General features: G+C 35.4%; 1 protein-coding gene and 1 long non-coding RNA gene across 2 annotated transcripts in view; both read left to right on the top strand.

Moving 5' to 3' along the window:
* LOC125845428 (trimethyltridecatetraene synthase-like) overlaps positions 1-7,809 on the top strand; it is a 16,623-nt gene extending 8,814 nt beyond the window's left edge. The window contains exon 2 of the mRNA XM_049524931.1: positions 7,066-7,809. Within this exon, the coding sequence (XP_049380888.1) occupies positions 7,066-7,689 (624 nt within the window). The 3' untranslated portion in view covers positions 7,690-7,809. The remainder of the gene's footprint in view (positions 1-7,065) is intronic.
* Positions 7,810-17,970: 10,161 nt separating this feature from the next.
* LOC125845429 (uncharacterized) lies at positions 17,971-22,450 on the top strand. Its single transcript, XR_007444286.1, has 3 exons — positions 17,971-18,007; positions 20,144-21,078; positions 22,214-22,450. It is a non-coding gene; the product is annotated as an uncharacterized LOC125845429 (long non-coding RNA).
* Positions 22,451-25,768: the final 3,318 nt, after the last annotated feature.

The following is a 25,768-nucleotide window of genomic DNA, read 5'->3' as shown; positions in this document are numbered from 1 at the left end:
GTTTGATAGTTTTGAAATTTTCTCTCTTTCCATACATGTGTCTGGAGCATCTGTTTTCATGAAAAAAAAGAAATAAAAGACTTAATTTTATAAAAAAATCGATTTAACTTAATTTCTAAAGAAAAACCAATTTTATATAAGAGAGTCGCCACTTAATTTTTTTTAAAGAAACTCAACAAAAACTTATAATTTTCAAAAGACTTTAAAACAAAGAATTTTTTTTGAAAATATCAAAGGGGGTTTGGGGTTCAAATTACACTTCAAGAAGTTGTTTAGTACTTGAAGTGTCCGCTAACGTGTGGTTGACCTACGACTTGACTAAAAATTTGACTAACTTTGAAAATGCTAATTAAGTAAAGAAAACTCATTTTTCATTTGAAAGAAAATAAACTAAAAGGGATTTTAAAGGAAAATAACTCCTATATTGACAAATAACTAATAAATAAAAATAAGTAACATAAAATATTTCAATTTAAACATAAAAAAAGAAACAACTATCTTTTGGGAATTTACTTAAATTAAACCAAATCAAATAAAAGGTTAGAGTTAGACAAACAAATAACAATAAAATAAAATAGTAAGGAGAAAAAATAATCTTGGACTCTTGTCCAAATTTCAAATTGTAGGGCTGGCAGACCCAAATTTTCTTCTCCTGTCCTAATTCTAAGGCATTCAAATTGTTGGGCTGACATGCCCAATGTTGTTCTCCCTGTCTTAATTCTAGGCAATTCAAAAAATTACCCATTGCACTTCGTTTTGGGCCTGACCCATTCTTCCACCTGTCCTAAATACTAAAATGTAAAAGTTATGCAAACCACATAGTATAATATAAAAATTACATCCATCCCTACTCTTTCATAAATTACAGAAATCCCTTTAATTTAGTACCTTTCGGATAAATAATTGTGAGGGCGGATACATTAATTTAGACATATCTATTATCAGTTTATTGCGCTAAATAAGAGATTAAAAACAGAAAATCTAATTGAATCCCACAAATCAAGAGTACATTTCTTTCTTCTAACAATCAGTCATTCACAAAACGCTAACAAAACTAGAAAATTAAAATTTCAAATTGTCAAATTGTGTCTCCATGTTCTTCGAAAAAAACTGCAAAAGCTTGGTTCAAGAAATTTTGTTGCGCAATTTTGTGAAGATTCATAATGAATATTTTGATCTTGTTAAGGCATTCAGGAATATGGGAAAGTGATGTTAGATACGAGCGATACAGAAGTGATGGAATAATGGTTGGGGAAAATATTTCATTCGTGAATCTTATTTCAGCCATTGTAGTTGAATTGGATATTGATGAATTGAAAAAAAACATCAAGATCAGATACATTGTAGAAGGTAATTCGTCTCCATTGTGTATTAGGAATGATATGGGAGTGAAGTTGTACATAGAAATGAAGAAACATGAGGTAGGATTCAGTATGTATCCACTATGCATTGATACATCGCATAAAATTGATGAAGAGATACAAAACTTCGATGCAACCACAGGTGCAATTGTGTGTGTTGAATGTGAAAAAGGGGATGCAAATGCTCTAAGCATTGTTGAATCGAAAATTGGTGATTCCTATTACATACCAGAAATGGAGATAGAAAATTATATATAAGATACAAATAGTACTGATGTGGAAGTGAAGCAATTGTACAAGGACAAGGCAACTCTAGTGGTTGTAATGACAAAATATAAAATAAAGCATAGCTTCAATTTTAGAGTTAAAATATCTGATAACAAAAGGTATATGATACACAAATCTAATGATGTTCTTCATTTGTATAATTTGTTTGTTAATATTTGATCATGATACACATATAATATGTGTTATATGCATTATATGTGTTAGGATATTATATTTGTGTATCATTGAGTGAATATAATAAAGTATCTTGTTCATTTTGAGTTACTTATGTTTATTAATGTATCAATTAAGAAGGATAGGTGAAATATGGTAAATATGTGTATTTTGTATCAGTTATCTAATTTGTATCTGAACATGATAAATTGTGTCCTCATTAATCTGTCTGATACATTAATATGTGTGCACAATACTATTGAACTAAAAGTATTTGTAATAATGTATCTTGTACTGTTTTTTTTTGTTTTAATTTTATGGATTGCTACATTAAACATGATCAAATAATAAATGTGTATGGTATAAATGTAGCTATGTATTAGTGTGTTATTCATATAATTGTTATGGATTTTAAGGCGTCTATTAGAAAAATACAGACATATTCAAAGTGAGATACTTCAATAGTGAATATACTTGTCCATTGAGGGATAGGGTATTAAGTAAGGTACAAACTACTGTTGGGTTTGTTAGTGGTGTGACAACTCCAAAATTGGTGAATCATATGAGAAAACATAATCCAAACGATATAATTGATGATGTTAGGGCAATATATGGTGTTGAAATTTCTTACCAACAAGCATGGCGTGCTAAAGAACGTGTATTAGAGATGACAAGGGTAAACTTGTAGATGGATATAGACAGATGCCAAGATACATATATATTGGAAACTGTGTATCTAAATTCATATATACGGATGCACAAGTCGAAAAAAATGAATTTATGTATCTATTCATAGCATTGAGGCCATTGATGAGAGGGTTTGAGTTTTGTAGGCCTGTTGTTGTTGTTGATGGTTCACATCTTAGCGGAGCTTACAAAGGGACTTTTGTATCGGCAAGTACATTGGATGGAACATGTATGTTATGTTGTCTATGAATTTAAATTTATAAAATATTTATTATAAAATTGTATAATATGATACATTCTGCAACAATTATGTATCAATAATAGTAATATTGTTTGTTATATGTGTTAAGGTTGCATATTGCTGTTAGCTTTTGGAATTGTAGACACGAAAAATTATTGTTCATGGACATGGTTCTTCTAACAATTTAAAAATGCATTTGGTGATAGAGAAAAGATGTGTGTTGTACATGATAGAAATGAAAGCATAATGAAGTGTGTAGTATTGTTTATCCAAATGTTCCTCATTTTGCGTGCATATGGCACCTCTGGAAAAATATTTGTTCAAACTACAAGAGAAACAAAACCACACTAAGTGATCTGTTTTATTTCATGGCCAAGGCTTATCCAAAAGAGGATTTTGAAAAATTGATGGCTAAATTGAAAAAAAAATAGATGGCAGAGTTAAGAATTATCTTGAAAATGTTGGGTATGAAAGGTGGTCTAGATCTCATGCAACAGTGAACAGGGGGAGAATGATGACTTCTAACATCGCAGAATGTATCAATGATTGCCTTGTTGAGGCACGACAATTACCTATCTTAGAATTTTTGGAAGACGCTAGAATTCTATTTGGTTTTGGAACTACAAAAAGCTATAAATAGCATCTTATACAAAGGAAACATTAGGGAGGAGGTTTGAAGAGATATTGAGTATAAACGCATAAAGATGTGCGAAAATGAAGGTAAATGTACATATATCAAGTATTATGTATTTATCTTTATTTACCATTATATTGATGTGTATACCAACTGAAAAAATCATTTTTCTCTAACTTGTAAGCGATTGCAGGTTGTTCCATCTTTTGAATTTATTTTTTCAGTGTATGAATGTGGAATAATATACATTGTTTGCCTTGAAAGAAGAATTTGTAACTGTGGTAGGTTTCAACATGATGAGATATCTTGTGCGCACGCAATGGCTATTTTCAAGAAAAGAAATATTACAAATGTTCACCCCTACTGTTCTGATTACTATAAACCTGAAGCATTAACAAACACAAGAAGTTTCAATGGAACCAATGCCAGACAAAAGTGATTGGACAGTTCTGGCAGCGTGGGCAAGATGTATCACCACTTAGGCTCATAGTGGTGGTTGTCGGTTAAAGAAACTCCCACAGAAACTATGTTACTTTATTATTTGAGTAAAGTTGAGTTTGTTATTGCATTTTCTTTAACGAACTAAGTTATTTTCTATTGTTACAAGCTTTCTATATATTACATAAGTGTATTGCTTTATATTGAGTTAAGTTGTTCAGGAGTTGAGTAAAGCCAAGGTAAGTGTTCCTTTCAGATCCTTTTCAAGCTTAAGTTGTGTTTAACATTCCAACTCGCATAATTGTACATTCAATGTACTGATGACAGTTGACATGTATCGTCTTATGATGCAGACATAGGTAATTATGATCAACATCCAGCGCCTCATTGATCCAGTTGAGCACTCAGAGTCAGTTGGTGAGCCTCCTAGCTTTCCAGAGGATCCTTTTTATTGCTTTCAGTAATTTTGTTCATTGGGATGTCGTGGGTCTTTTCCCGACGTCCATCTCAGTTGTTTAGAGGTTTCATACACAGAGTTAGTGATGTTAGTTCATGAGTCCTTACTTTTCCTTTTCAGTTAAGTTGAGACTTGAGTTGCCACTTTGGCAGTGAATGTTATAATAATACATTCTAAGTTATATTTTGAGCAGTTTAGTTTACTTGTTTTAAAAGTATTTATCTTGAGTAAAGTCTTCTGCTAAGTAAGTAAGTTAGGCCAAGGGTTCGCTTGGGGCCAACAATGGTTCTCGAGTGTCGACCACGTCCAGGGTGTAGGCTTGGAGCGTGATAAACTTGGTATCAGAGCACATAGTTCAAGAGTAGGGAGTCTATGAAGCCGTGTATATAGAGTCCTAGTTATCGGTATGAAGCGTGCCACATCTATAATTAGGAGGCTGCAACATTTAGGAAATTCCTTTATTTCTTTCATACTCATTTCATGCATTAAGAGTTTTATCTCTAAAAGTCTCTTTCTAACTCATGCTTACGCGTAACCGATTGTGAGCTGGGCTATTTTGAGAGTGCCTTCATAAGGCGTTTCTTTCCTCGGAGCGAAGAGAAGCAAAGAGATAGTTGCTGACATAAGGATTAGGATGAGTTTATTCGTAGTTGGGTTGACTCGTCTGTTAAGTAAGGAAAGTAAGGTAGCCATGCTAATAAGTTACATGGGCATAACAAGACTGATGATCCATGTGCAACAAGTTGAGAAGGAACAATTGAAGGATAGAGAAGAGTTTGAGAATAAGAGGGCTAAGATATCAGGAAATGAATTCGGGCAGCAAAAGAGTAATGCGAACCGGTCTTCTTTCCAACATAAGCGGAAAGAAGCTGCTTCATCATCTGCTAGTGCACATGTACCAAGGAACAAATATGCGTACAATAGTCAGAATTCTCAGAACTTTAGAGCAAGACCTTCGCATTCGCAAGGTAGTAAGGAACAATGGGGTACTAAGATTCCTGCATGTGCTAAGTGTGGTAGGAGCCACTCAGGGTGTGTCGTGATGACTCCACTAGTAACTTCAAGTGTGGCCAGAACGGTCATTTTATGAGAGAGTGTCCTAAGAACATACAGAGTAATGGTAATGGGGGCAATAGAGCCAAGTTTTCTTCAGTGCTCCACCAGATAGAGCTGCATCTAGATGAGCTACTTCAAGGGCAGGCGGAGAAGGAAACCGTATTTATGCTATCGCTAGTCGCCGAGAGCAAGAGGATTCGCCAGATGTTGTTACTGGTATATCCAAGTCTTCAATTTTGATGTTCTTCCTGAGCAACTTCTTGAGCCCTTCAGTGTTTCTACACCTGATGGTGAGTCTATTCTAGCAGAAATCGTCTATCGTGATTGTTCCGTTCCCGTCAATTACAAGAGTACCATGGCTGATTTAGTTGAGTTAGACATAGTAGATTTTGATGTCATTCTAGGTATGGACTGACTTCATGCCTATTATGCATCAATAGATTGTAGAACTCGAGTAGTCAAGTTCCAGTTTCCAGTGAACAAGTTATAGAGTTGAAGAGCAATTCAGCAATGCCTAAGGGTCGTTTTATTTTGTACCTTAAGGCGAGAAAGTTAGTTTCCAAGGGGTGTGTCTATCACTTAGTCCGAGTTAATGATGTGAACACCTAATTTTTGACATGTTTATTTTACTTCTACAATATATAGTAAGGTTTTTTTTTTCTTATATTTTTTTTTGTTTTGTATTTTAGGTAGTTTGTCTTTGTTTATATTGTTTTTTAATGGGTCCAAATGACCCAATTTTTGATTGAATTGGGTTGATTTAGACCAAATTCTGATGGCCCAATCAATTTTGACCCTGTCCAATAGAAATGGTCAAGATTAAATCTCAACCATCCATGATTTTTTGATCCAAGGGTTCTTATGGGACCCTACAAAAAATACAAAACCCCAAAAATCAAGTTTTTATTGGCATTTTGTATTTTTTCTTCTCCCATTTGCTTTCACCTGCTGCCGGTTGGCCACCGCCGCCGGCCGGCCACCGCCACTGCTGCCGACGGCCACCACCCCTTGGCCGGAAAAATCTCCAAAATTTTACCATTTCTTCCTTTCACCCTTCTCTACACAAATCCGCAAATCATTCGTTCATATCCATAGCCAAACTCCGTAGATCTAAGAAAAACCAAACATAAATCTTCACCTTTTTCTTTAGATTTACGAAGTTTCAGTCATCCCCGTCCTATATCCTTTACATAAAAGTGTAGAGCTCTTCAAGGGATATCATTTGATGTAAAGTTTATGTCCAAAATCGGTCAATAAATTTTTCTGCGGAGTTTTCCGACGACCTCCATTCATCCGGAAATCTATGACAATCATTTCCCCTTCTCATCCTCTATCCAAATCCGTTGTTATAACATTTTTTTTTAACCATATAAGTCGTTTTGGTGCCGAATTTATAATGTTTTGTTAGTATTCTTCAAGTTTTATCATGTTGAAGTTGTTGCTTGAGTTTTATTTTATTATTTATTATTTTTATTTTTATTTACTTTTTTTTTTCTGCCTTATTTGTTGTGTTTGATCTTCAGAATAGTTTTAGATCTTTAGCTTTTGTGTTAGCGAACTGATTTTCTTTTGATGTTTGGGTCTTGATAAATTTTGTGCCTATTTTAAAATTTTCAGATGATACATTTTAAAAGAAGGTAAAACTGCATACTTCTATATAGGTGGATCGAGTTTTATTTTTTCAATTTCAGAATATAAACTCTTTAATAAAAACTTGAATGAATTTATTTTTAGTATTAAAATTGTGCAGGATTTGTTGGCCGGTGGAACGGATACATCAGCAACAACAGTTGAATGGGCATTTCAAGAACTCGTGAGGAACCCGAATATGATAGAAAAGGCACATGAAGAACTTGATAGAACAATAGGTAAAGGAAGATGGGTAGAAGAGGAGGACTTATCCCAACTACCTTATATAGAAGCTATAATCAAAGAGGTATATAGGCTGCATCCGTTAACTCCGTTAATCCCTCCGCATTACTCCATAGAAGAATGCAATGTTGTTGGTTATGACATACCAAAAGGGACAATGGTATTTGTAAACATATGGTCCTTAGGAAGAAATCCTAATTACTGGGATAGGCCACAAGAGTTTATTCCCGAAAGATTCTTAGAAAATGACATTAACATAAAGGGAAAAAACTTCACAATGTTGCCATTTGGTTCCGGAAGAAGGAGGTGCCCTGGGTACAACTTAGGGATCAAGCTTGTGGGGACAACCTTGGCTAACTTGTTGCATGGATTCCATTGGAGGTTAACAAGTGACATAAATCCAGAAGAAATAAGCATGAAAGAGATATATGGATTGACTACACACCCAGAAAAACCGATATCTATGATCGTGGAACCAAGATTTCCTCTCCATCTTTATTAGTACCATTTTCTTGGGATCCTATCAAGCCAGAATTTACATTGGTTACTTTCACTTCTTATTGTAAAATTTATGTATAAATAAATGATCACTACAACATTTTCGGCTTACGGCCACACTAAATCTAGACAACGCTTGTAAAGTGTTGCCCAAGTTTTTAACTTTTGGCTTCGATAATATTGGCAACACTTGTAAAGCGTACTCTTTAATGGTATAGGCTACACTTTATAAGCGTTGTTACATTATGATATAATCGGCAACAACTATTTGCATATATGGCCACACCTTTAAAGTGTGCTATTTTTATAATTGTAAAAATAACACATTAAAAGTTTGGCATTAAAAGTTTTCACTAAAATAATATATTTCCTCCAACATTTTCAAGTCATCCCGCTCCAATTTTTATTTGGGAAAAAAAATTGAAGTCATAAAACATAGCCTTTCAACACTTGGGTAAAGCTTTGCCCAAATCAGAAAAAAATCCCAATTTCTTGAAGAAGAATAACGCCTTAGCTCCAAATCTGAAATTTTTCACCAAGCAAATTGAATAATTGAAGAGTGGTTTCAAAATTAAAAGGTATTTCTTCATCAATACATGAAGTACATATTTTTCTCAAAGCAAATTGAAGAATGGTTTCAAAATTTCATTCTTTCATCTTTGACATACGAAAATTCCTGATGATTTTTGATTTTTCACCAATGACAGAACAAGATGCTTCAATTTAGAAGATGATTTCTTAAAGCTTCATCACAATTAAAGGATTTTTTTGGAATAGAGTTTATCAGGTAAATATTTCTATCTTTAAAAGTCAAAATTTATGGCATCTGGGTTTATTGCTTGCATGTGGTTACATATTTAGCTTTAGGGTTTTGATATTCTTGTGTTTGTTGATACGATTTTTTAATTTATTTTTGGGAGTCTAGCTTGTAGTTCTATTACCCACATCAGTTGATTCTTTGCCCAATGCATTCATCACTAAATAAGTATGAGAATTTCTTTTTCATTAGACTGATAAGTTGATTAGGGCTAAAATCGTCGATGATAATGTAGGTTTCATGTAAATTTTTTAAGCATTATGTTTTTGTTGCTTCGCCTTTATTAGTTTTTGAAGCTACAAACTTCTTAGATTGACTAGAAGAGATTCTATCGGTAAGAAAAAAGGAGAACATAACAATCAAGACTAAGTCACTAGGATAGTAGGCGTTGTTTACCGAAGACTAGAAAAATGACTGCAATATTGTCTGGTAATAATGATTGATTCTTGGTTTGCCGAAAGAATTTTATAAACTTGGACAACAGTACCAGAGTGTCTAACATTGTTGTCAAAAATGTGTACACTTGCAAAAATACTTGTGAGACAGGAAAAATAGGAAAGGAAACATTACATATTATATATATTGGAGTGTCCTTGCTAGGTGAAGCTTTAGTATCTCTTGCTATGACAGGTGATGATTTGCGTATGATGCTGTTATACCTTGAAAATAGAGATAGGATGTGATGTTTCTGCTTACTTTTTCTCATATAGTTATACTCTTGTTTCTTAAGATCCAAGCCATTGTATATGATCTTCCTCTTAGTTTCCTCATCCTCCTCTTCTGACAGCCTATGTCTAGAATTTTATATTTAATAACCAGTCTTATTTGCTATGGAAATTTTAAGTGATAATTGATCTATCATATGGAGAGCAAATCGAGGATGAGTTATACTATTATGTAATGACACATGGAAGATGATAGACACTATAGTGTCATAATAATGAAGGACAAGATATGCTACAGTTTAATATTTCTCAATTACCCTATAAAATTCTCAATATAGTATGCAGGGGACGGGTGGGAAGAAAACTCTAACATCTGCTTTCCTTAATCTAGAAGTAGCTAAGGGTACATATCATGTTGCATGCAATCCATGATTGTGAGGTCAGTACCTATGAATTGGTAATTCCGGGTGGTGTCTTTGTTTGATTAGTGTTATTAAAAGCGAGAGCTTCTTTGCTTAAAGTGAAAAGCAAGGCGAAGCGAAGCTGTATCACTTTTTTGCAGTAAAGTGAAGCTGTGGTAAAAGAGCGAGCGCTTCTGGGATTTTTTGCAGTGAAGCGAAGCTGTGGTAAAAGAGCGAGCGCTTCAGTCCCAGAAACAAGAAGTGAGACTTCAGTAAAAGCGAGAAAAAGTTCACTTTTCTCATTAAGCGAGGTTTACTGTAACTAGTTTTTCTTTAGTTTCGTAACACTTCGCGCCTTCTTTTCAAACATTTTCCTCTATTTCACTTCTATTGCTGTGACACTCTTTCAAGTGACTACAAGTTAAGTTTTTCATCTCTTCTTTATTTTTCTTTTTCTCTGGCTACAATTTTTTTTCAACTTTTCCCTTGTTCTATTTTTTTTTTCTGATTTGCAATATAATCTTCTTTGCTTTTTTCTTTCAGTTTTGCAATTTTTTCTCTACTTCGTATAACTTTCTTTGTTATGCTTTGTTTTTGGTCCATATTCTGCAATTTTTCCCTCTATTTTATAGTGTTTTTTGTCTCTGTTTTCACTGTTTTGTTTTTTTGGTAGTAAATTATATTTACATTTCTATTTAAGAATTGAAAGATTTGCTAAATATGTTATTTCTATTGTGTTCTTGGTTATTTATCTGTGCATATTTGATATTTTTGTTTTTGTACTAAATAGCACTTTAGTTGAAAAAAGCATGCGCTTCGCTATATGCTTCTCGCTTTGGTGAACCGAGCCCATGTCTCTTTTTTTCGCTTCTCGCTCTCCAAAACATTGAGTTTGATAATTTTCATCCTCTCTACTCTTTCACTCTAGAAGTCTAGATTTAAACACTTATCCATGTCGCTAATAATTCTCTTAAGACTTATGTCTATTTAAAGTAGCATCCTCAGTCCAAGGAATGTTGTGGTAATGTTCTGTTAAAAGTGTAGCTAATTAACCCCCACCTGCTTCAACTCCAGTCTAGTATTAGGAGTGACCTTTTGCCCCTCCTTTTTTCTTTTTCTTTTTTAGTTTGATAACGAGTGACCTTATGTCTCTCTTTTTCCCCTCGTAAGTTATAGATCCCCATGTTTGCTATAAATTTATTTGTAATCTCGTGATGAAGAACTGCTCGCTCACTATGTTGCATTACTCACACTCCCATATTTTACCATTCCTAAGCTCATACTGATGATTATCTCGATACATTGGGATGAATCTCTTTAATTTTCTTTCATATATGAAGTTATTGTTAAGAACATTTTGTTTGTGTTTATTGTTCATAATTAATGTTGAAAATATTTGTTTCAGCTTATTGTCCATCCAACTCTTTTTGAGAATAGCATTTATCACTATATCATGTTTTTTTCATACTTAAAACCTGTATGATTCATATAGTTAAGGCAATAATCAAGAGGGACTTTAGAGATAATGGCTTCTTTTCTTTTTGGATAAGGAGAGACCGTACATATAAGTAGACGTTACAAAGTAATTTTCTTGTATATGCTTTGTGTAAATTTAAATTACTTGGTATTAATAATTAGTTAGTGTAACACTCCGCTACTAGAAATACTTGGAATTAGAAAGAAACCGTTTTTGGAAATAATCAAATTTGGAAAGTTTGACAAAGTTAAGTTATATATGCATTTTGGGTCAACTTCAAATGACAATAACTCTTAGATCAAGATGAGTTAGGTATGCTACAAGATATAGTAGGAAATATATTTGAATTATCTTTCCAACGCCACCGAGTTTGCTTAGTTTCGAGTTCGTATGAGGGAGAAATGCCTATTTGAAGTTGGGTTGTCTAGATAAGGAAAGTAAAAACCAGATTTTAGAAGGGTACTGTGGTTTTCTCCCTACCCAATTATTTAATTTCATTTTTGGTATTTAAGTTGGGGTCTACACTGATTTGTTTCAGTTTACGCTTCATAAAAAAGAGTTAACTGTTTTGAGAGAAGAGAAAAGAAGAGGAAAAAAGAGGAGAAGAAGCAAGGATTCGTCGATTTCTTGAGGAATTGAGTGCGGATTTCACCAAGGATTCAATCCTACAAGGTATGTGAGTTCACATAGCATTGGGTTCGTTCACCCACGCACCAAACATGTTTATTTCAGTATGATTTTCATACTAAAAGATTGAGACTTTGATGTTCTTGAGTTGTATTCTTGAATTACTTTCATTCTTGAATTTGGGATGAGATCGATGAGTTCTTGAGGGTTTAAGGTCGATTGTTAAAGTTGTTTTGATTTAGATTCTTGTGTACATATACTGGGTATTTGAATCTAAAGATAATTTGATAAAAAGAACGGAGTTTAGGCAAATTGGGGTTAGAAAATGAAGAAGGAAAAAGTTAGGCAAATCTGGTGCCCCAGTCCACGTCGTGAACCTGCCCCACCTTTTCCCAGAATTCTTCTCCGCGTCGCGGAGTGGTCACGGACCGTTCTGCCTCAAAAAAAATTTTGCGACCAAATTTTTAAATGCATCTCCGTGTCGTGGACTTCAGACAACGATTTCTTGATCGTTTCTCATGTTTAACTATCTAAAAACACTCATAAACATCATGCGATCTTTCCTATCACAAATCACAATCCTTGAATCCATAAATTCAAATTCAAGGAAAGTTAAGAGCCAAATCAAGAGAAGTTCATAGAGTCTTCCAAAAGACTTACAAATGTTTTAACTTTGTTTTAAGACCTGGGTTTTGAGTTGAGTAAAGAGTAAATATTGAAGTTCATTTCTTCAAAAGAGTATATCGGGACTATGTATTCCCAAAGAGTATAATATTTTCACATTTAAACAAGAAATGAAACTGAGATTTCCAAAAGATCGTTTGAGCTAGTTTTCAGTAACGAGTAAATGCTTTTACAATTAAGCAAGATAGGAAACACTGATTTCCAAGAGAGACTTCGGGCTAGTTTTTGAGTAATTATCTCAAACCACAAAGTTATGTTTTTAAACATAAGAGCTAGTATCATATTTTGGGAGTAGTATAGAGCACCGATATAAGGGAGAGTTCAGACAACTCCCAGCCCCCATAAACTATGTAGCCACTATGGGTAGTAAAAGGGTCATACTTTTTAGATGATTCCTTAGTGCTTTTTAGCATAGACTAGTGGATCCACTTAGTAGTCAGGTTTATTCCCTTGGCAAGGTATAGGACGGCCCTGGCAGCGTGAGGCAAAACACTGTATCATCACAATAGCTCTTAAGTGATGGTTGTCGGTTAGAGAAACTCCCACAACAGTATTTTGTATTCTAATATACACAAAGTTAATTGTATTTTTATATACATTCAGAGTTTATATTGTATCTTGGCATACATTCATAGTTACTATTGTATTTCTAAATACACATAGTTGTTATCCAGGTTTTAAAAGTTTTTCTTTATATTGCATTTATTTTGTTGTTTTATATTGAAATGAGTTAAGTTGAGTTGAGTTGAGCCCAGGTATGTTCATTAAGTTTCTTTCAAGCTTATGTCTTATTTTAGAATTCCCCTCTCATGCTCGTACATTCAATGTACTGACGCCATTTGGCCTGCATCATTTTTATGATGCAAATACAGTTAACTAGGATCAACATCCAACACTTCGTTGATCCAGTTGAGTATTCAGAGTCTTGTGGTGGGCCTACTTGCTTTCCGGAGGATCCCTATTTGTATTGCTTTAGTAGTTTTCAGTTGTTAGGATGATTGGGGGGGTCTTGTCCCGACATCCATCTCAGTTATTAGAGGCTTCATAGACAGATAGTTAGTTCATTTGTCATTATATTGTTATTGGCTTATGTTGAACTTTAAGTTGCCACCTTGGCTAAGTCAAATGTTATTTAATACATTCTAAGTTATCTATTGAGCAGTTCAGTTTACTTTTTAAAGTATTTTAGCATGGGTAAGTCTTCCGCTAAGAGTTACGCCAGGACAAGAGTCTGCTTGGGGCCAACAATGGTTCTCGAGTGCTAGTCCTGCCCAGGGTATAGGCTCGGGGCGTGACAAACTTGGTATTAGAGCATAGAGTTCAAGAGTCCCAAGGAGTCTATGAAGTCGTGTCAATAAAGTCCTAGTTATCGGTGTGAAGCGCACTACATCTACAATTACGAGGCTGTAACATTTTAGGAACTATCTCACTTCTTTCGTACTCATTTCATGCGATAGAGTTCATCTATATACAATTTCTTTCTAACTCGTGCTTGCGCGTAACTGATTTTCAAATTGGGCTATGTTTAAGAAGGCCTTCTTGGGCATTTCTTTCCCCGAGAACTGAGAGAAGCAAAGGTACGAGAGTTCCTCACTCTTAGGTAGTAGTCTATGAGTGTTCATGAATACAACTGAAGTTCACACAACTTTCCCGGTATGCTCCGAAGATGGTTGCTGACATGAGGAGCAGGATGAATTTATTTGTTCTTGGGTTGTCTCGCCTGTTAAGCAAGGAAGGCAAGGCAACTATGCTATATGGGATATGGACATAGCAAGGCTAATGATCCTTGTGCAACAAGTTGAGGAGGACAAGCTGAGGGATAGAGAAGAGTTTAAGAATAAGAGGGATAAGACATCAAGGAATGATTCTGGACAATAAAAGAGTAATGCGAACTGGTCTTCCTTCTAACAGAAACAAAAGGGACCTGCTCCATCATCTGCTAGTGCTCCTGCACCAAAGAACAAAGGTGAGTACAATAGTCAGAATTTCAAATCTAAACCTGCCCATTCTTAAGGTAGTATGGCAAAAGGGGGTAGTAAGCCTCCTGCATGTGCTAAGTGTAGTAGGAGCCACTCAGGGATGTGTCGTGATGGCTCCACTGGTTGCTTCAAGTGTGGTCAAGACGGTCATTTTATAAGAGAGTGTCTTAACAACAAGCAGGGTAGTGGTAATAGGGGCAATAGAACCCAGTCTTCTTCAGTTGCTCAGCCAGACAGAGCTGCATCTAGAGGGGCAGGCAGAGGAGGATCAAATCGTATTTATGCCATCACTAGTCGCCAAGAGCAAGAGGATTCTCCAGATGTTGTCACTGGTATGATTCAAGTCTTTAACTTTGATTTTTATGCTTTACTATATCCAGGAGTGAGTTTATCTTTTGTAACTCCATATGTTGCGGTGAATTTTGATGTTCTTCCTGAGCAACTTCTTGAGCCCTTCAGTGTTTCTACACCTGCTGGTGAGTTATTTTAGTTGAGAGAGTCTATCGTGTTTGTACAATTTCCGTCAATCACAAGAGTACCATTGCTAACTTAGTTGAGTTAGATATGGTAGATTTTGATGTCATTTTAGGTATGGACTGGCTTCATGCCTGTTATGCATCAATAGATTATAGAACTCGAGTAGTCAAGTTTCAGTTTCCCCGTGAACCAGTTATAAACTGGAAGAGCAGTTTAGCAGTGCCTAAGGGTAATTTTATTTCGTACCTTAAGGTAAGAAAGTTAGTTTCCAAAGGGTGTATCTATTACTTAGTCCGAGTTAATGACTTTAGTGTTGAGATACCTCTTATTCAGTTAGTTCCAGTAGTAAAAGAGTTTCCAGATGATCTTCTCGGACTCCCTCCTGAGAGAGAAATATACTTTGATATAGATATTCTTCTCGATACTTGTCTTATATCTATTTCGCCATATAGGATGGCACCAGCAGAGTTGAAAGAGCAGTTGAAAGATCTCCTCGAGAAAGGTTTCATTCGACCAAGTGTCTCACCTTGCGGAGCTCCGGTCTTATTTGTGAGGAAAAATGATGGTTCCCTTAGGATGTGTATAGATTACAGTCAGTTGAACAAGATTATCATCAAGAATAAGTATCCTCTTTCGAGAATTGATGATCTTTTCGATCAACTTTAGGGTGACTCATGTTTTTCTAAGATAGACCTCAGATCAGGCTATCATCAGTTAATAGTAAGGGAATGTGATATTCCAAAGACAACTTTCAGGACCCGTTATTGTCATTATGAGTTTCTTGTTATGTCGTTCGGTTTAACTAATGCACCTGCAATGTTCATGGACCTTATGAATAGAGTATTCAAGCCTTATTTAGATATGTTTTTTATCCTATTTATTGATGACATTCTAATCTATTCGAGTAATGAGGAAGATCATGTTAGCCATCTCAGAATAGTTCTCCAAACTCTAAAGGATAAGGAGTTATATGATAAGTTCTCTAAATGTGAATTTTGGCTTGAGTCTGTGGCATTCTTAGGCCATATTATCTTCGGTGATGGAATTAGAGTTGGCACTCAGAAAATAAAGGCAGTGCAGAATTGGCCTAGACCCACATCTCTGACTGATATTAAGAGTTTCTTGGGGTTGGATGGATATTATAGAAGGTTCGTAGAGGGGTTATCATCTATTTCATCCCCTTTGACTTAGTTGACTTAGAAGACAATTAAGTTTCAATGGTCTGAAGCTTGTAAGAAGAGCTTTCAGGAATTGAAAAAACGGTTGACTACTGCCCTAGTGTTGCCCTTACTAGAAGGTACACATGGTTTTGTGGTATATTGTGATGCATCCAGAGTTGGTTTGGGTTGTGTGTTAATGCAGCATGACGAAGTTGTAGCTTATGGCTCCTAATAACTTATGGTTCACGAGAGGAACTACCCAACCCATGATCTAGAGTTGGCTGCCGTAGTATTTGCTTGAAAATATGGCATCATTATATGTATGGTATTCGTGTGGATGTGTTCACCGATCACAAGAGTCTCCAATATGTGTTTAGTCAGAAAGAGATTACTCTCAGACATTGAAGGTGGTTAGAGTTACTTAAGGATTATGACATGAGTATTCTTTATCACCCAGGTAAGGCTAATGTTGTTGCTGATGCCTTGAGTAGATTGTCTACGGGTAGTACCACCCATTTTGAGGAAGATAAGAAAAAGTTAGCAAAATAATGTGGATAGACTTGCACAATTAGGAGTTCGACTAATTGATTCCACAGAAGGAGGAGAAGTGGTGATGAATGGGGATGAATCATCATTAGTGGTAGAAGTGAAAGAGAAACAAGAACAAGATCCTATTTTGCTTGAATTGAAGGCAAATGTTCATAAGCAAAAAGTAATGGCTTTTGAACAAGGGGGATATGTTGTATTGAAGTATCAAGGTAGATTGTGTGTACCAAGGGTGGATGAACTTCAAGAAAGGATTATGGAGGAAGCTCATAGCTCCAGATATTTAATCTATCCGAGTTCCACAAAGATGTATCGTGATTCAAGAAAGGTAGAAAATAGCGCAGAGTCGTTAGAAATCCTACACAAATGTTAGGAGAAGGGACTTAGAGTTTGAAGTAGATGATTTGGTTTACTTGAAAGTTTCACCCATGAAGGGTGTTATGAGATTTGGTAAGAAAGGGAAACTTAGTTCCCGGTATATTGGTCCTTATAGAATATCCAAGAGGATTGGCAACGTATCTTATGAGTTAGAGCTACCACAAGATTTAGCAACAGTTCATCCAATATTCCATATTTATATGCTTAAAAAGTGAATAGGCGATCCTTCATTGATCATACCAACTGATGATATTTGTATTAAGGACAACTTGTCTTATGAGGAGATTCCTGTTCAGATTCTAGACCGCCAGGTTCGCAAGTTGAGGACTAAGGAAGTAGCATTAGTCAAAGTTTTTTGGAGAAATCAGTTTGTTGAGGAAGATACTTGGGAAGCTGAGGAAGATATGTAGAAGAGATACCCATATCTCTTCGAATCCGGAGGAATTCCAAATTAAAGTACTAATCTTTTTCTTGGCATTTATTTTAAATTGGCCTGTTATAGTTACATTTTCCTTGTTGGGTGTTTGATCTAGATGTTAAATTTTACACCCTTAGCCAGCTAAGATTAATCTCATTTGGGGATGAATGTTCCCAAGGGGGAGATATTGTAAGACCCCGCTACTAGAAAGAATTGGAATTAGAAAGAAACCGTTTATGGAAATAATCAAATTTGGAAAGTTTGACAAAGTTAAGTTATATATGAGTTTTGGGTCAACTTCAAATGACCATAACTCCTAGCTCAGGATGATTTAGCTGTACTACAAGATACTGTAGGAATGATCTTTGAATTATATTTCTAACTCCGCCGAGTTTGCTCAGTTTCGAGTTCGTATGAGAGAGATATGCCCATTTGTAGTTGGGCTGTCTAGATAAAGAAAGTCAAAATCGGATTTTAGAAGGGTATTGTGGTCTTTTCTCTACACAATTACTTAATTTCGATTTTGGTATTTAAGTTGGGGTCTAAATTGATTTGTTTCAGTTTACGCTTTATCAAAAAGAGTTAGGGTTTGAGAGAAGAGAAAAGAAGAGGAGAAAAAAGGAGAATAAGCAAGAATTCGTTGATTTCTTGAGGAATTGAGTGCGGATTTCACCAAGGATTCAATCCTACAAGGTAGGTGAGTTCACATAGAGTTGGGTTCGTTCAACCATGCGCCAAACAAGTTTATTTCAGTATGATTTTCATCCTAAAAGATTGAGACTTTGATGTTCTTGAGTTGTGTTCTTGAATTGCTTTCGTTCTTCAATTTGGGATAAGATTTAGGAGTTCTTGAGATTTTAAGGTCGATTGTTAGAGTTGTTTTGAGCTAGATTCTTTTTTACATACACTGGGTATCTGAATCTAAAGAGAATTTGAGAAAAAGGACCAAGTTTAGGCGAATTGGGGTTAGAAAACGAAGAAGTAAAAAGTCAGGCAAATCTGGTGCCCCAGTCCGCGTCTCGGACCTGCCCCACCTTTTCCCAAAATTGTTCTCTGCGTCGTGGAGTGGTCACGGACCGTTCTGCCTCAAAATTTATTTCGCGACCAAACATATAAATGCATCTCCACGTCGCGGACTTGCTTCCACACAGTGATTTCTTGATTGTTTCTCATGTTTAACTATCTAAAAACACTCCTAAACATCATGATATCTTTCCTATCACAATCCTTGAATCCATAAATTCAAATTCAAGGAAAGTTAAAAGCCAAGTCAAGAGAAGTTCATAGAGTCTTCCAAAAGTCTTTTACAAATGTTTTAACTTTGTTTTAAGACCTGAGTTTTGAGTTGAGTAAAGAGTAAAGATTGAAGTTCATTTCTTCAAAAGAGTATATCGGGACTATGTATTCCCAAAGAGTAAAATGTTTTCACATTTAAACAAGAAAGGAAATTGATATTTCCAAAAGAGCCTTTGAGCTAGTTTTCAGTAAAGAGTAAATGATTTCACAAGTAAGTAAGAGAGGAAACACTGATTTCCAAGAGAGCCTTCAGGCTAGTTTTTGAGTAATTATCTCAAACCACAGAGTTATGTTTTTAAACATAAGAGCTAGTATCATATTTTTGGAGTAGTATTGAGCACTGATATGAGGGAGAGTTCAGACAACTCCCAACCCCCATAAACCATGTAGCCACCATGGGTAGAAAAAGGTCATACTTTTTAGATGATTCCTTAGTGCTTTATAGCATAGACTAGTGGATCCACTTAGTAGTCAGGTTCTATACCCTTGGCAAGGTATAGGACGGCCTTGGCAGCGTGAGGCAAAACATTGTATCATCACAATAACTCTTAAGTGATGGTTGCCGGTTAGAGAAACTCCCACAATAATATTTTGTATTTTTATATACACAGAGTTAATTGTATTTTTATATACATTCGAAGTTTATATTGTATCTTTGCATACATTCAGAGTTACTATTACATTTCTAAATACACAGAGTTGTTATCCAGGTTTTAAAAGTTTTCTTTATATTAAGTTGAGTTGAGTTGAGCCCAAGTATGTTCTTTCTGTTCCTTTCAAGCTTATGTCTTGTTTTAGAGTTCCCCTCGCATGCTCATACATTCAATGTACTGGCACCATTTGACCTACATCATTTTTATGACGTAGATACTAATAACTAGGATCAACATCGAGCGCTTCATTGATCCAGTTGAGCATTCACAGTCTTGTGAGCCTCCTTGCTTTCCGGAGGATCCCTATTTATATTGCTTTAGTAGTTTTCAACTGTTAGGATGATCAAGGAGGTCTTGTCCTGACATCCATCTCAGTTATTAGAGGCTTCATAGACAGTTAGTTAGTTCATTTGTCATTAGCTTATTATTGGTTTATGTTGAACTTTGAGTTGCCACCTTGGCTAAGTCGAATGTTATTTAATACATTCTAAGTTATCTATTGAGCAGTTCAATTTACTTTTTAAAGAATTTTATCATGTGTAAGTCTTCCGCTAAGAGTTAAGCCAGGCCAAGGGTCCACTTGGGGCCAATAATGGTTCTCGAGTGCCAGTCCCGCCCAGGGTGTAGGCTTGGGGCGTGACAACTAGGCAGAGGTAAGTAGCATGAAGTGAATATTTATGGAAATTTGAACAAGTTTTTAGCATTCATTCTACCTAAGCAGTGTAAATTTGTTAGTTTACTGAATGGACACCTATCATATAATTAAGTAAAGGAAAGTAACATGAGCTACAAAATTTAGGAAATTTGAACAAGTTGATGGACTATTTTCGTGAGAGGATGCTATTTTTTGGTGTTTTTATCAACTTTTTTTGAATTGCAGCTCACATAGGCTTCTCGAACAGTGAATGGCATAGCCCAGTTCAATCCAACAATAGTAAGAACATGCACCAAAGGTCAGTTGCTACTGCATAATAAAGGATCTGGTGGTTGACACTTTCTGAATTGGATTGGCACATAAAAAAAGTATTGGCTAACTAGAAGTGAAGTTCACTGTTATCCTTTGCCAACACAAAGTTAAATGAATTCTGATGAATTTCCTTGACAAAAGGCTGATTTATTTCTCCATGTATTACTTGCTGCATCTTTTACCAATGTCATGCACATGCAGTGATAAATCAATTTTTCGTCGATGTCTCTGAATTATTTGCTAGGAAAACTTGTTCGATATTTTTAGTTCTTGATCTCTATCACAAGATTATTGATTTGTTGGGAGAGGGTGATAATTTTATTTTAAAATGCTTGAGTCGCTGGACGGTTTGCTCGGAAGGCATGTCAATTAAAGTTAACTTAATGAATCAGAAACTCATTTTAGGTGGACATAAAGCAGTACTTATATTTAATATGGATATCAATTTTATTCAATAGGTTGAACTTCAGAATCGCCAAAATTTTGGGGAAATGACTAATGATGCGTTTAGGACAGTGTTTGGAAAGGAGTAGCCTGGTCGACTTAGGTGCTATGGTAGATCAGTCATAAAAATTTCTTTAAAGAAAGATGAGGAAACTAACAAGCTAAAATAAAAGCATGCCAATGAAATCACTTCTGTAAAAGAAGAAATGAATGAAATGAGAGAAGAAATGTGACATTTATTTAGTCAATTGCTGTAAAACAATCCTGGATTGAATGTTCAAGTTATACCAGGGTGTGTCGGATCTAACCTTGCTTAACCTGATGATGCGAGTAGTGCACAAGCTATAAGAGGCTAAAATCTTCCATATTCTTCTGGGTCAACTCATGATTCAGTTCTTCAAAAGGTATTTTCTGTTTCACATTCACAAGAAACTTAAATGCCTTTATATTATGAGTTAAAACAAGTTTAATACATGTTTATTTTTGTGAACAATAAGTTAGCTAATTAGTGTCTTGAAGACTATATTATGGGATTGTAAATCTGTGATAATTGGCTAATCAAACCTCTTTGTTTCTTTGGAAGTCCTTTTTTTCCTCTATGATAGTAGGCAAGTTGACTAATTATTTCCCGAAGTTGATTCAGTTGATGAGACTAAGGTGTATGCATAAATAGAGCCAGTTATACTTGTGCTCAATTTTCTGATGATTCACTCATTTTCTTTTGTAAAAAGAGACACCAGTATTGCCTTCCTTGTTGCTTCCAGTTACATGTTGCTGCGTGATTTTTGAGGTTGTTTGGTTTTGATTGTCTTTCTTCTCGAGATAGGCTGAAAGTCATCCATCATATCGTTATCAACTCTTTGGTCTTTGTGATTTTTTTTAGCTTATTCTTCCTTTTGAGCATTGATTATATTATCATTGGCTTTGTTTCTATAATGGTTCATCAGATGACCTTGCATTTTGCCTTCCTTGTTGCTGCCAGTAACATGTTGTTGCGTGATTTCTGAGGTTGTTTGGTTTTGATGTCTTCCTTTTCGAGGGAGGTTGCAACTCATCCATCATATCCTTATCAACTCTTTGGTCTTTGATTTTTTTAGGCTGTTCTTACTTTTGAGCATTGATTGTATTATCGCTGGCTTTGTTTCTACAATGGTTCATCAGATGACCTTGCATTTTGCTTTCCTTGTTGCTGCTAGTTACATGTTGCTGCCATTAACATGTTTCTGCCTGATTTCTGAGGTTGTTTGGTTTTGATTGTCTTCCTTCTCGATACATGTTGAATGCCATCCATCATATCCTTATCAACTCTTTAGTCTTTGCTTTTTTTAGCTTGATCTTCCTTGTGAGCATTGATTTTATCATCGCTGGCTTTGTTTCTACAATGGTTCAACAGATGATTCTAACATTTTTCTGTTAGAACATGGTTTCTTTCTAATGTCTTGTGACTGATATCTATTACATATGAACATGCAATCTGATTACATTCAATTTGTTTAACAAGGATTCTCTTTAATTTTTAATTTCTTTTTGAATGTGTAGGGAAATGCGGGTGATTGAATTTGAATGGCAATACTGATCAAAGAGTTTTTGAAGTATATACTTAAGTTTGAATACATTTGATTTTGTGGATTTCATTGAAATTACACATATTTAAAATATTGTTTAATGTATGTGTAATACAAGGCATTATTTTTTGACGTTATTGCAAATCAGTCCATTGGAATTATGTAGTGTATTAGTTAAATAAAAGCTGAGATTATATATAAATTATGTATAATGTGATCAGTGAATATACCCAAAAATAATTTCTCAAGAAGAAATTGTGGCATATAAATAATTTATAGCCAACACTGCCTCACTTTTAAAGTGTGGCCATAGGCACGTCCATTGTGTAGCTTATTAATTATATAAATTGTCGTACGTACATTAGCAAATGCTACACTTTAAACTATTGTTGTACAGAATCTATAAAATGCTACACTTCAAAAATGTGGCTAGTAAATAAGAAAAGGTCACTCTTAAAAAGTGTGGTCGTATGAAATTGAAGTGTAGCTATATGAAGTATTGCAAAGAGTGGCTAATGTACCTTATTGGCCACGCTTTTAAAGCGCAGCAGATTAGGCAACACTTAAAACCTAAAGTCAAAGGTTATTCTTCTTTAGTCCAACCCTGCCAAAGAATTGTCTAAAGTCAAAAAGTGTGGCCTATGATAAAAGGCAACACTTTTTGATAGTTTTGGCCACAGTTTGTTGGGGTGGCTAAAAGCCTAAAATGTTGTAGTGGATTTTGTTTCATTCTATTGATTGCAAGCTTTTGGCATCAAAGTATGATAGTTTTCATCCATGGAGCCCTTTCCTCCACGGAGTTCCTAAATTCTCCAATTTATAAAGTTAGAAATCCACAATTGAGTTAGGAATTTTTCCTCTATGTCATGGGTTCTTATAAATGTTGATTTTTTTGATCGATTTATGAACTTTAATGCATGAATCGATATAATCTTATGATTTTAAGGTGAATCCCATGAACCCATGCTTAACCCATGTTTTCTAGAGATTGATGATTGAAAGTGAGGCTTGAACTATGAAAGGTGAATTATTGAATTATGTATGTTCTTATGGAATTGATGAGATATGATGTAGATTTCTTTGAGAGTAAAAGCATATATGTTGTTGTTGTGGTTAATTGTTGTGAAAGGAATGCTCACAGAACTACCTCATGCATGAATGTGAAAGGTTTTCTCACATTAAGAATTCTAAGGTTGAAAGATCTTCTCACCTAAAATGAATCAAAGATAAGGAGCTATTCTAATGAAACCTAGCTTGGATTGGTTACTTTATTGTACCTTTCCATGGATGACATATGACTTAGCTTGGATTGGTAATATGACATGCCCTTCCATGGATAGTAAAGACTAGTTAAGAAAATGACTATTCCGTTGGTTTTACACTTAGCACTGAGAGGATATTGGATAGGATCTCTCTCGTTAGTAGAGGCCGAGTTTCTATAAGCAATATCTTTATCCCATACCTATGTGCCCCCATAGGATGATTGTCTTAGATAGATATTAGCTAGTGGATCCACATAAGCTAGAAGTTCTTGGTCTTAACTTGGCAAGTAGTACACCCCTTTTTGGTGTAGGGTAGACACCAAATTCCATGTTGATAGCTCACATAGTTTTATATGTTCGTTAAAGGTAAATCTCCCACAATAATGAACTAAGGTTACTTCAAGAAGTATCTCTCATGTGACTTGAGATGATATCTATTTGCATTGACCATGTTTTGTGACTTATGTCCTCTCATTCTTTTACATTCATGATTTACCTTGGTCATTGCACTTTATGAAAATGTCCCTTTTTCATGTTTTCTAATATTTTATGCATGACTATCATACTTGGTACATATTTTGTACTAATGCATATATACTCTTGCCTACATTTCCCCAAATGTAGGGACCGACCTTATAGATTCACACTTCTCATATAGAAGATTTAAGTTTGGTGAGTCCTCATATTCCGAGGACCGAGCTTGATTCCCTTTTTGTCTTTACTTTCAGTTTTGGAACTTGATGTACAGGCTACGCCCCGATATACTCATGTACTAGATGGTTTTGAGATGATGTTTAGATTTTTTCTTCTCTCTATAAAACTCTTATATGTTGAAACTGTCTTTTAATCTCTTTATTCTATTTTCTTGTATGATGAACACTACGTGGCTTGTGTGGGGCCTCTCGGGGTCCTATACACCATGTTATGCCTAGGAGCCACCTTGGGTCGTGACAAACTTGGTAATCAGAGCACAAGGTTTAGAAAGGCCATAGGAAGTCTCATAAGCCACATCGAGTAGAGTCTTGTTCATGAGTGTGAAGCGCTCCACATTTATTAATGAGAGACTATAAGATTATTAGGAAACTCAACTTCTTTCTTTACTCTAAAGTCATGCGATAGGTGTAACTCTATATGTCTTTCTTCTAATCCCTATTCAGTGCTTTTTAGGATATAGCCATTCTAAGAGTTTACGTTAGGCGGAATGTGAATGAGAATGTGGAATGAGAAGCTCCTCAAGATCCTCAAGTTTTGGTCGACCCTTTGGCCGAGCAACTGACTAATGCGGAGTTTAGGGCTGATTTTCAAGTGTTGGCTCAAGTCATGATATCTCAAGCCAATAGGGGGTTGTGGCCCCACTGAACCCAAATGTGGGTACGACGATATCTAGAGTGAGGGACTTTACTAGAATGAATCCCCCAAATTTTCATGGGTCCAAGGTTGAGGAAGATCCTCAAGAGTTTATTGATGAAGTATATAAGGTGTTAATGACCATGGGAGTGACACCAGTGGAAAAGGCGAAATTGGCCGCTTAACAACTTAAGGGTGTTGCTTAAGTTTGGTTCAACCAATGGAAGGAAGATAGGGCAGTTGATGCAGGTCCTCTTGATTGGGAAAAGTTTAAGGTTGCTTTCCTTGATATGTTCTATCCCCTTGAAATGAGGTAGGCGAAAATGCTTGAATTCATCAACATCCATCAAGGAAATATGAGTGTGAAGGAATATGCTTTGAAGTTCACACAATTGTCTAGATATGCTCCTACTATGATTGCCGATCCTAGGGCAAAGATGAGTAAATTTGTTTTGGGTGTGTCCGAGATGGTAGTTAAGGAATGCCGTACCGCTATGCTTATCAATGATATGGATATTTCTCGTCTCATGGTTCATGCTCAACAAATCGAAGATGAGAAACTTAAGGAACGTTCTAGGGAGGCAAAGAGGTCTAAGATTGGTGATGACAACTTCTCACATTCAAGGTCCGATAGGCATGGTTGTTCTATGTTTCGACAAAAGTTTTTTGGCCAAGGTTCCTCCAATGCTCTTTCTAAGTTCAACAAAGATAGGGTGTCTAACCCTAAGCCTCAAGGAGGAAATGGTAGTAAATCTTTGATGAGTCTGGATTTCGACTCATTTAGGGATTAATATTCATAGTTTTAGTTTCCTCAATGCTTATTTTATGCTCTAAACTGATGTTTAAATGCTAAATTGAAGCTATGAAGGCAAAAAGGGTAAGACAAGGACATTACCGGGCAAAAAGGAATGAAAGTGCTG

This window comes from Solanum stenotomum, chromosome 11 (genome assembly GCF_019186545.1).
Source record: "Solanum stenotomum isolate F172 chromosome 11, ASM1918654v1, whole genome shotgun sequence".
In the NCBI taxonomy this organism is placed as follows: Eukaryota; Viridiplantae; Streptophyta; class Magnoliopsida; order Solanales; family Solanaceae; genus Solanum; species Solanum stenotomum.
This window is presented reverse-complemented; position numbering and strand designations above follow the sequence as displayed.